This window comes from Acanthochromis polyacanthus, chromosome 2 (assembly GCF_021347895.1).
Source record: "Acanthochromis polyacanthus isolate Apoly-LR-REF ecotype Palm Island chromosome 2, KAUST_Apoly_ChrSc, whole genome shotgun sequence".
NCBI classification, from domain to species: domain Eukaryota; kingdom Metazoa; phylum Chordata; class Actinopteri; family Pomacentridae; genus Acanthochromis; species Acanthochromis polyacanthus.
This window is the reverse complement of record NC_067114.1, coordinates 8,137,861-8,150,227: the sequence shown is the minus strand read 5'-3', so window position 1 is coordinate 8,150,227 and position 12,367 is coordinate 8,137,861. Positions and strand designations below refer to the sequence as shown.

At 41.0% G+C, this 12,367-nt stretch overlaps 1 protein-coding gene across 1 annotated transcript in view; it reads right to left on the bottom strand.

Moving 5' to 3' along the window:
• Window positions 1-12,367, bottom strand: part of cmtm4 (CKLF-like MARVEL transmembrane domain containing 4) — a 22,008-nt gene extending 9,641 nt beyond the window's left edge. The window contains exons 1-2 of the mRNA XM_022201450.2: window positions 11,497-12,367; window positions 2,157-2,333 (exon numbers count right to left, since the gene is read on the bottom strand). Coding sequence (XP_022057142.1) covers window positions 2,157-2,333; window positions 11,497-11,682 — 363 coding nt within the window. The 5' untranslated portion in view covers window positions 11,683-12,367. The remainder of the gene's footprint in view (window positions 1-2,156; window positions 2,334-11,496) is intronic.

Sequence of the window (12,367 nt, the reverse complement as noted above, 5' to 3'; positions counted from 1 at the left end):
TCAGTCCACAGTTTCAAGTTAGTAAACAGAAAAAGCCAGCAGAAGGGTTAAGAGTTGGTTAACACTCTGAAATGCTGACTTGTGGTGAAATTCCCTGGGGCCCAATGTGACTGGACATAAACAGCATGAGGTTGAGCCTACACTGTGGAGTGCAACCAGGCATTGTAGGCTTGTTGGCCACTACAGTTTGGAGCAGAGTCTGTGGAATCTAGAAAGCACCACCTACTGTAAATCTTTCTTTAGAACAATACACGAACCAAAAAAGGAACAGCAGAGGGTTTTCTGTCATAAGCACAGATTTTGTTGTCCTCCAAACATTTAATCTTCGCAACAAAATATGAATAACAACACGATTTCCAGCAATGCCGTGTGCCAAACTGCAGCGCAGTCAAGTCTAACCTCTTCGTGTGAACCTATTGCCAACCTGCAGCCAAACTTACTTCAGCCTAAGAACACAAACACACACAAAATACATGTTAATTGCATATGTCAGGACTATTAATCACCTAAATGGAAAAACAATTAAGCAGTCAGAGCTGACAGGCCAGTGAGCCTGAGGAGAAAAATGAGCAGTCTCAGAAAAGAGCAAACAGGAGGATTTTAAATTAGAAGGACTGCAATGGTCACAGGTATCTGGTAGAAGTTTTTAAATCAGCACTCTTAAACTGGCTCTGGCCTCTTGAAGGCTGTAAAAAGAGTTCGTTTGGTTTTGTTCTGCCAAAAGTAAAAGCCAAAGGCCCGCCCTCTCTTCATGTTTGAGGTGGAATACTGTACCGAGGATACCGTAAAGCAATCTGATAGCTTTGGTTGGATTTGGACATCTGGCTTAACATCCACTGCTTTACTACAATATGTACTGTAAGCTGTGTGGCCCCTGGAAATATGGTTAAAGACATTTTTTCTGCAGTCGTCTGTAAAAGATACTTGGCTTCAGCTCAGGACACACCAACGTGTTCATGTAGGCAAATAGTGAAAGGCAGCCAGTATCTGCTGGAGAACACCCACAGCTCATTTGCTTACAGCTGACAATGCAAATCCTGGTGGTAACACTGAAACCGTATGCTCTCTTAACCCCACTGTACTCACTGCAATGAGTTTGTGTGAAGCTTTACCCTAAAAGTAAATGCAAGAGACTTCTACAAAATATACGCCAAAAACAGGTTCAAGGAGGATGTGTGTAGTTTAATTCCTACTATGGAATTAACAACACAGTTTTATAGTTTAAAATGACTACAATGTTAAAGCATAACAATGTGAATATGATGAGGATTATGACAAGAAAGTAAAGGAAAGCATGAAAATGGTGACCACGCATTTCAGTTTTTCAGCGCTTAAACTTTTTATCGACCTTTTCCTACCAATTTAACACCTAAAGTAAGAAGATTAAAAGTCTACAGCAGTGCTCTATAATAAAGAATGTGAATATGATCACAAAAACAATGGTAACTTTCCGTCTTGGACATGCTAATGAGCAAAAAAGTGGAGCAAAAGTTGAGCTGAGATTGACCATGTTATCATCTTCTGGCCATGAACTGCCCTGAGATGCCATCCATATGTCACTCACACCTCTGAATATGAATAAATTTAAGCCTTTATATGACCTAAACAGGTGAGTTATATAACATTTACTCTGTACAGCAAGCACAAAGGGAAAATTACCTAGAGACACCTAAAACATATCTACAACAGGCTGTAAACATGATTATTTCTGCTCTAATGTCTGGCATTTTAATATGGGAGTCTATTGTGATTGAAACACTGCAGCAGCCAGCATCAAGTGGCCATCTGAGGAACTGCAATTTTTGTCGGGCTTAATTTTTCAACACTCGAGGTTACAGCCCAGCTTTATGTATGTCAGAAAGCAATAATTTGGAGGTGACACTGAGACAAAATCTATTGTTGTATTGTGTGCGGTAGACAATTAAATCCATATAGGAACATTACTTAACGGATTTATGCTACCACTTCCAAGCCATGAGATCTCTAGTGTGCAAACATACAATCACCTGTATGATTGTGAGTTAGAGCTCAAATAACATACTTTTGTTACATTCCTGCACCGTCTGGAATTTCAAAATTTCCACCTTTAGCATTCACCAGTGACTGAGCCAAAAACATTACAATTTAAGAGACATGCATTTATCTTCAGTACGTACCGTGAGGCTCCAGTTAATGTGGGGCACCTTGGTGTGGAGGTTGAGGGTGAAGATCAGGAGGAGGACCCCTGTCACCACAAAGGCACTGCAGCTGACAAACTCGAAGAAGTAAACGCCTCCACAGGGGGAACACAGCATGATAGTCTCTATGCAGATGAATGCAATTAGTGACAGGACCTGGGGACGAGAGGGAAAAAGACAGGAGAGACAAGAGTTAAAATGTGGAAAGTAGAGGGACATGTTGAGTAGCATTTCCAATGATAAGTTATGTGACAAACACGTTACGCAATCAGTTGATTAATAAATCATCTCTCCTGGTTGTTAAACTGGGTCAGCGTGAGGAGTCCGCGTGCATTATTCGATCCACAGTGGAGTTCATTATTCAAATCTCTGCTCTTCTTAATGACTGTCAGATCAGTCAGACTCTTGACAATTATATAAAACATGTCTGGGGTTTTGTAGAACACTGAAATTGATTATGAACAGCAAAACAAGCCTATGAATTACATATAGGTATCATTTATTATCATACATTTCCACAGAAAATGTATATCAAATTCAATTTTAAATTTTTGGATTACATAAGCAAGTTTTCATCAATCATTCATCAATCATCTCATTTTTAGTATCTGACATAAAAACGTTAAGTATAAAAACTGCAAAATATCTGCTTAGTGTTTACACTTTCAAGAAACAAAAAGGGTGCTGTAGGCTGAGGCATTTCTGTAACTTTATGTGAGTCTGTTAGTGGTGAAATTCCAAACTTTCCAGATTATGAAGTGATTGTCCTATGAATAGACCAGAGGCCATGAGCCCATCTCATGAGTCCTGTTTCCTGGCAGCCTGTGATGATTGCTGCCTCCAGCCAACATCCATCAACAAACCACAGTATGGGAAGAATTCTGCTATTTAGGTGTTCTTGTGCCATCTAAACCCAGACAAAACCACACACAGATTACCGATTGGCTCTGAGCTTTCCAAAACTCAGAGACATAACAAAACCATGAAAATGAAACAGAGATATATTCCTGACCTGAAGCAGCTGTATTCAAATCAGTTCAGATCAGACCTTAAATTCACTGTGGAGACTGAATAATTAAGGCTCTGGTTTACTAATCAAAAGGTCAGCACCACCAAGCTGTCTCTGTTAACTCTCTACCACCAAAGAAGTTTAAGGGTTGGTCTGTAGGAAGTTCGTAATCTTAAACCAGTTCTTCGCATTTTGAAAGCCAAAGAAATGGCTCTTGGTCGGGAAACTGGTTTCAGGGTGGCACAGACACTTTGCTGGTCTACACCCAGATCCCATAATGTCAAAGGCTCAGGGCTGGGACTATCGTGACCAACAGGACCTGCTGTTCAGTGGATCAATATTGCCAGCTGGTATTCTCAGACACTGATTTTCATTTGCAACGGCATTAATAAATGCGACTGCTGATAATAAAACATCAATGACAGGGAAAATAAGGCAAATTATGAGCTCATATGTTTTCCAGCGGTGGTCGTGGGGGAGACAAACTGTCTCCTTGCACTGTGGCCCAGAAGCTCAACATAAACTGGAGGAAGCTTCCATGATAAAACACTTCACATATACACTGACTTCATGGCATTGCTCTGCCCATTGAAAAGCAATGAAATTTTCTGAAAAACTTCCTTAACCCTATCTGCTCCATGGGATGCAGTATCATGGCTGACTGTTTTTCCTTAGATCCAAACGTTCTAACTTCCTGGGGGATTATAAAGCTTTCCCAGGCCAGATGACATAGATAGGGTCTCCTTCTAGTTGAGTGTACTTGAAAAACCTCTAGAGGAAATTTAGGTACACAGAGATTTAATGAATGGTTTTGTTGATGTTCATGCAAACTTCATGGGCCAGTTTTGCAGGAGCCAATAAAATTTTACTCATGTATAAAGGTGAAAGGTATTCCAACATTCTATTTAATTTATCTTAGTGTGTGTAATTCCATGTAAACTAAATCTAGTGCCACAGCAGACATAACAGATACAAACAAACAGGATGTAATCACAGCCTTGGTGGGAAAGACTGAGAGACGGAACCAAACATTTTGTGGACACATGCTTTCTCTGCAGAGACAGTTTGCGTGGAGACCTATGAACCAACAAAAAACTAAGTCAACCCTGTGGAAAGTAAGTCAAATCTTCTTCTAAGTAACAATTATGAACAAATACACCCTATTTTAATTAATAACACATAAATGATTGTTTGTTCTGGTCTATACTGAATGCATCATTTAAGCAGTAGCTTGGAAAAAGTAGACGAACCACTGACATCAACAAACCTTGGCGACCAATCACTGAAACAAGACTGGAGGCATTGGCTACATCTGCTTTGATTTCTAAGAAACATTCACAAGAAGCTGATGTGAGCTATGTTTCACAAAAAAGAATTATCAGAGGACTTGCAACCAAGGATCGTTGAATAAAAATGGAAAGGGTTACATAGTGATCTCCAAGAGTTTGGATATTCATCATTGCACAATTAGACAAATTATATATAATTGGAGATGAGTCAGCATCATCTCCAAGACTTAACAAACCAGCTCAGATGACTCCACCAGCACAGCAGTGTCAAATGAGGCAATAAAGAGCACAAAAGTTACTGCAAAAGGAATAAAGCAATCACTGGAGTCAGTTAATATCTCTGTTCATGAGTCTACCATGCAGAAATCATTGACTAGGCAATGTGTCTGCAATGTTACTGGGAAAATATTTTGTGAACTAATGAAACTATGAAAGAACATTCTACACCAGAAAGAATAAATCATCCCCGTGATGAACTGCAGGGGTAACGGAGGAGGGAGCGTCATGATTTGGTGCCGCTGTGCTGCCTGTGGCCCTGGATGCTCCCCTGTCATCACTGACAGGAAAACAGTTTATCAAGGTTACAGGATATTGTCAAGTTGGCCGTATACCAGCTGGAACTCAGCAGAAGCTGGGTGATGCAGCAAAACAACGACCCTTAACATCAAAGTAAATCTAAAACTGAATAAATTTAAGCAAACCTTCGAATGTCACTGAATGACATCAAGAGACTCATTCACATCAGGAATTATGGTCCCTCTCAGTGTTGTTTAGGTCTAATTTGCAACTACAAGACATGGTTCTTTTGAGATTACAGCGCATAAGGAGCTTCAAGCAGTCATTAAATCAAATTATTTTTAATACCATCCTCCAGGATTTGGAAAGTTTGTTGGGTGTGTTCAATAAAGACACTAACATACTAGTTTGTGTGTCATTAGGAGTGAATTTGCTTTTCCTTACTGACGTATCCACAATAAGAGAGCAGTAAATGGCAGTGTAATGCTTCTAATAAGCTGTACTGGTCAGTCATTTCCTCTATCAACAGATGACTGAAGTGGTGTTTCATTAGCATCTCATTGCTCTGATGCAATGATCTAGAAGCTGATAAAAAAGATTTTTTTTCAATAAGGTTTAAATAGTCATTTGCAGAGATGCACTTGGATAGCACGAAGTTCCGTTGTATTTTCAACTTAGGCATTTGTGGTGAGGTGGGTTTTTGTTCTCACATATTAGGTTGAATAAATGAAATCCCCAGCTTCAGAAAGAACAGGCTTATATAATAAAAAGCTATTATTCAAGGAAACATGACAACTTCAAGCTTGGCTGAGCACCATTCACAAGTTCAAGACATATCAACACTAAACCAGGGAACCAACCTCTTGGAAATCCATTTCCTGTTGATAAAAATTAAACAGGTATTGCATAGGCATTAATTATTCCATCAAGGAATGCGGCGGAGTTCTGTGACGATCGGCGTACCTTTGTCTGTTGATCTGTCTTTCTGTCTGTTAGCAACATTAATCAAAAATGGAAAAACAGATTTGGATGAAATTTTCAGGGAAGGTCAGAAATGACACAAGGACCGCCTGATTGGATTTTGGCAGTGATGTGGCTTACAGTCTGGATCCACGGATTTGTTAAAGATTTCTGTATCATGGCGAGATAGTGGCACGGCATCACTGTAACTACGACAACAAGTGAACTATCACATGACTGCCCTCCTACTACAAATCGATCGCTGCAGACTTATCGGGACTTATCCATCGAAAAGCATACAACAACTGAGCAGTCTTGGTAGAGTACTGCTCTCTCTGAGTGCTTTTCTTGTTTTGAGATGTGGTCGAACTATTTAGATATTTATCTTAACAGGTAGTCAAAGAAGCAAGAATATTAGCAAGATGATCCCACGGCTGCTATATGCATCATAGTAAATGGGAAGAGAAGAAGAGTAACCAATGATTATATAAGCAAACCAGATGAATAACATGAAAAGGGAGACAATAAATGACGACTGAAAAGCACCAAGGCCATGGACTAACACCATGCTATGCAAAGACTGGTCAGTGAATGCATTGTCCCATAAAAATTCCTATGAGTGACTGACTACACTGCACACTGTAATGATATCTCCAACATAAGGTTGATGTCAAAAATGCCTCAGATCTTTACAAATGCGTTGCCATCACAAAAGCGCGACAAGAATAAATGGGTATATTGAAGCAACACTGACACACATTACTGGCCTACAAGCTCTTCATAGAAAGCTGTGATAAAACAGATATCGGTGTAAAGATGATATAAAGATGTAAAGAGCTGTCACCTGCTGTTCTCATCTGTGTATGAACATGTGCAAAATAGGCCTCATTTACAGAAGGACAATGACTTGCAAAATCTGTGCTTAATATATGCAGTCTGACCGTAATTCACAAACTGAAGATGGAAAAAAGTGAAAATGTACTCATATTCAACTCAATCTGCAGTAAGAGTATTTGAGATTTACACTTAAATAAAGTAATTGTTTGAGTTTAAAATGGCAAAAGCTGGGATTATTGAATTGCTTTGTCTTTTTCTCAGTAGACGAATTTTATCTCTTGTAGACTGACATGTTTTCTGAATAAAAGGTATTTGCCAATTTTCTTAGTCAAAAAAGTCTCCTAAACTCTCAGAATGTAAAAGTCTGAACAGTGAGCTGACTCCAAAGTGTTTGTGGAAAAGAGCCTTAAAGTGAGAAACCTTTTCAGAATATTAACACTGGGATTGTTTGTCAAATCCAATAAAGATTTTCATCCGATCTTTATCCAACTTGAATCCAGCCAAGCTAGTTTAATCCCATTGCTTGACACTGCAGAACAAGTCCAAACACTCTCAACAAAGAGCCCAAAAGACCCATCCTCTTGTCCCCTCGCTCTCAGCACCTCAAAATATGACCCTATTTAACCAGTTTAATGAGCATTGTGTGCTGTTTCTGACCAATAAAGTGTTGCTGTTTGATTGTTGGCACTGGTGAAGTCTGAGAGGAGAACACTCCTCTTTGTGACAGACTCCAGTCCACTTATTCAAGTGTTTGGCTCAGAAAAAGCCTCAGGAGACATGGAAAGGTCTGCAGATAGTAATGCATGAAAATAATATGTCAAACACTCACACAAAAAGTGACAGACATAAGAGAGCAAATCCACATGAGCACAAAAGTTTCATTTTGTGCAGCTGTTGAAGCCTCATTAGTAGTTGGATAGCAGTCCATCTGTGAGGGTAACACAACTAAGAAGGTTACGCCCAAACAGGAGTGGAGGGCTGCTCAAGCTAAAAGATGATGTCATGTCTCTTGAAGAAAGCATATTGCTTTCCCCCAACTCCCTGTGCAGCAGGTGTCAGGCAGTCACAGAGGAGCGGGAGGCAACGGATCACAAGGGCCATACTGACTGATCTAACAAGTAATGGTTTTTATATCAACCATCAACCCCTATACTACCTGTTCTGCCTGTGTGTGCACATACAGCAACCCCCTTCTCTCTCCTACATGCAATCACGTCCTTATCTTAGGGATTTAGCACATTATTAGTTAGCGTTAAGGACAACTTGGACTTAGATCCCCTACTTATACGCCATCTGTCGTGAACAGAAAAATAAAGGAAGAGAAAAGAGGCCTCATTGTGGAGGCTATGTAACATTATATGCTGCACTCCTACAATTATGGGACAAAAAAATCACCCAAAATGTTTAATGCACTGCACAGTCTTCTACGAGATGGAAAAGTAGCCTGAATGCAGGTTAAATTTCACCCCAGAGCACAAGTTAAGAGTGTGTTGCTACGCATAACACAACAGCGTCTCCCCACATTCATACTCAACAGTCTTGTTGTCTTTATGTCTCTCTGCAAGCTCTGAATAAGTAATGTTTTAACCACAAGTGAATGAAGCATATGGCATCTCCCTCAGCAGAGGACGTGCGTGCTGAAATTTGGGAGCATCTGTTAACTTCATTAAACAACATCTACAGAAAAAACACCTTTACATAATATTTAACTACCACTTGTTAGAATAACAGAGGAAGCATGGCTTCACACAAAATCATGAGTGAACTGCTATTCGTCACTGAGGCACAAGGCCTGCTGGGAAGTGAGTTTGATAGGTGTATCAGATACCTGTGGGCTGTACTTTGTTGACCCAGTCACAGCAAAGAGACAAAGACAAACCTGCTGTCAGGGTGGACACACCTTCCTCAGGTTACATCCTGCTGGGGGTTGCTTCCACTTCCAACAGCAGCCAGTTTATCCATTCATTCAAGGAGGGACGAGCTGACTGGTTCTCTAAAAGCTTATGCAAATGCCTTTTAGTGCTCTAGTGTGAAGGAACCATGTAGTTCTATTAGCACTTAGCTCTGCAGAAGGAACCAGAGAATTTCTCTGTAAACAAGGGTCAGTGCAAATGTCAGGGCGCTTTGTAATTACTACTTTAGAGCAAACAAAGCCTGGGTGTAGACGTGATATAGTAAACATTTCCTTGAAAAAAGTCATTAGGAAGTATGGACAAAGGCCAGAGGGGAGCTGGTGAGGCACTACAGTCCATTACATTAGAGTGATAACTGGCAAAACTGACATCATCATAAAGTTCGACAGAGAAATTGCATTTCATGAAGCTGAACTCCTTATTGCTCTAAAGGTGCAGCGCTTATTGGACCGCAGCATTCATCGAACAGATTTCTGCACACAGATTATCTGGAAGTGGCACATGACTGCTGCCCTTTTTATCCACAGAACCACTTTCTGTGATATAAATAACAAGCACAGCAAAGGAGTGATTCCAGGTTATGCAGAAACGTAGGTCCTTTTTGACGAGACATCACGTCCAGTCAGCTTTGCACTGTCATCTATTTGTTCAGTCATTTCACCGCCTCAGCTGGCACAGTGTGTAAAAAAAATTAAAGGACAGTGCAGTAAAAATGAAAGGCGGTGAAGCTATTAATACTTGGCAGGAAACCTTGTAGGCCTCCTCTCAGATACTGAAGGTAAACTTGGCTGACTTTCATTAGTCCTCTTCTTGTCACCACAGGAGAAATATGACTATCTCAAACTGTAAAATCAGCATCAGAGCAGAAGAAACCAAAATAATATATGAAGAAAAAAGATCAGCAATAATGCCCATGATAGCACTTATTTGCATGTTTTTACCTTAGCTGTATCATGGTTGTAAATACTTAAAATATTTAGGAACTCCCAGTGACAGAGATGGGTTATTCGTGGGTTCATATACTATTTTCTGCACATGTGGATATCCGTAGCAACTTTTCTATGTGCCTGCACTGCAACTGCCAAGCACTTAAAGCTGGATCAAAAGTGCCCGTTTATTTATTTTATGATAAGACTTTATCTCAGTTTAATCATTCTTTTACCAATGTCAGACCGACTTTGTAAGAGCATTCTTGTACTGCTGCTTGTTTTAAGACAACATGTAAGTTCTTTGGCTTATATTGTTTCATAGGAAAGGGTTTGTTTCTTAATGCAAGGTATCAGAAATGTATTGTGTTACTGAAATTCAGATATTGTTTCGGCACAAGTATCAAAAAGTGTATCTGATACCCAGTCCTACTTGTTGGACCACATCACCATTAAAAAATTATAATGTACATAACACTGGCATGTTTACACACATATAATTATAATTTATGTATAATTTGTATGGTACTGACATTTCTTTATATGTGGACAGAAATCAAGTATTTTTGTGCTGGAGAGTCAACGACACGATTCGTCCATTTGCTGCTAAACAGATGAAGACTGTGAGTATGAATCTTTCTAGTTACTGCCTGCTCTATGCTTCTCCCACGCTGATGACAGATGGCTTCCCATCCCATCAAACCCACATGCTCGGAGGTAAACATCACAGGTGTGTGCAGCAGCAGCAGCAGCAGCAGCACGAGCTGACTATGATCTTCTCTCATACCACTGGGACACACACATCCACCTACAAACTGACAAAACTTTTCAAACACTTCTTTTTCAAGAGCTACATTTAAAAGTCAACAGAGGAGCCAAAACTGTGCAGTTTTATCTTCCAACAGTCTGGACTTTCAGTTTCAGCTTGTGCTATCCACAAACATTATTAGAGGTAATTGCTACTTCCTCCGGTTTTTCCCCCTGTTGTGGACGCATTACTTCATGGATACCAGTGTGCAGGCCTGGATTGAGATTTTTGGCATCAGAAGAAGAGAAACGGCCCCAGCTTGATGGATATTTCCTCCTCTGGCGAGTTATCAGATCTTTGGGACCCTTCATTTTTGCTTTGTTGTTGCCTCTTAGCCTAGTTCAGACATCTGGTTTGGTTATACGGATTTAAAATAACAGTAAAACAACAAAATGTGTTTTCCAGTGACTGCTAACAACGATACAGTATATGTTTTTGTCTGAGAGCCATTCAAATACACTGATACCACCAGGTGCCTTGTTGCTCAACATATTTAAGGACTTGGAGAGCAGCAGTGGACCAGCAGAAAGGTTAATTTTCAAAGCACTTGCAAACGTGCTAAATTTATCAAGTCTCTTAAGAAGCTTATCACTAGAGGCAGAGCTTATTAAACACAATATCATTATTGCATAACACCAAGAGAACAAAAGTCACCTCTGGCAAGCTGCATCATTTGTTGGAGCATACATGTAGGATATTCAAAATCATAATTGGAAATGTATGCAAAGCAGGACTAAAGTGACCAACCTCACCTTTAAACGTATCACTGGTGCATACAGGGATGTAGTGGAGGTTAAACTAGAACCTGTATGGCGACGTCTTCTACAATAAACCTTATCGTGTTTGGAGTTTTTACAAGGTTGTAAGTAATAACTAAGATACTAACTAAAGTACGAAGTTCCAAGATATCCCACTAGAGCTTTGAATTAAAGCTGGTTATTTACCTGGAAACAGAGTTAATGTGCCCATGTGTTAGTGGCAGCTTGGTTCGCCAAAGGTGCGCCATAGTTAGTTGTACTTAACTGAGTCTGCACATCTTGGAATACTGTGCGTAAACTTACCACTTCCACCACCTTAAAAATCCCAAAGTACGACCTGAGGTACTCCACGTCGCACCTTATGCCCCCCAACATGTTCCGCGCATGGACGGGCTCGGTAGTCGGCTGATACGGGCTGCTGGCCCCGGAGATCATGGAAGTGTTGGAGGCCTCGCCGTCAAAGCCCTCCGTCTCCTCGGTGGTCCTCATGATTTCGGGAGAAGCTGGACTCGAACTTGGGTAGAAAACACTGCTACATATAAAAAGCTGGATCTACCTCGCTGGGCACGTTATGTGACAGAAAGCACACTTTGTTCCATGCAGGCTGGAAGTGTGGATGGAGGAAAACAAACCAGACGGTCCACTTTTCACAGCCTCCCCGCGGTGAAACAGCCGCGGTGGAGGCGCTTTAACATTACGCACAGGCTCCTTAATGGACCCCGCGGCGTCTCCTCCTCTCCTGCGCACAACGCTACGTCTCTGTCTCAAACAGCCGCACTCAAAACTCTTGATAGGCGGGTCACTTGTTCGAGTCCCAGTGTCACTTCACCATGGACGGTTCTGGTGAGCTCGGCAGCACCGAGAAAAACGCCTGCCGGGCTGCGTGCCTCGACTCACGGCCGAAAAACATGCAGCCATCGTGGCCCAGAGGAGCCCAGAGAGATCCACGTTGTTTTCTATTGTAAAGTTAATTATCCAGCGGCTTACAGTGAGCCTGCCTATAGACGCCGCTTCAACTGTGGATGGAAAGCGAGCTTGTCTCCGCCCCTCTGAAAACTGCACATTCTTGAGTAGGGCTCTGCGCCCGTTTTAAGTATTCCCAAACAGCCTGCAAAGCGAATCCAGCCGGAACCACGCCGACAGGAACGAGCTGGGCTGCATTTTTCCGACTCTT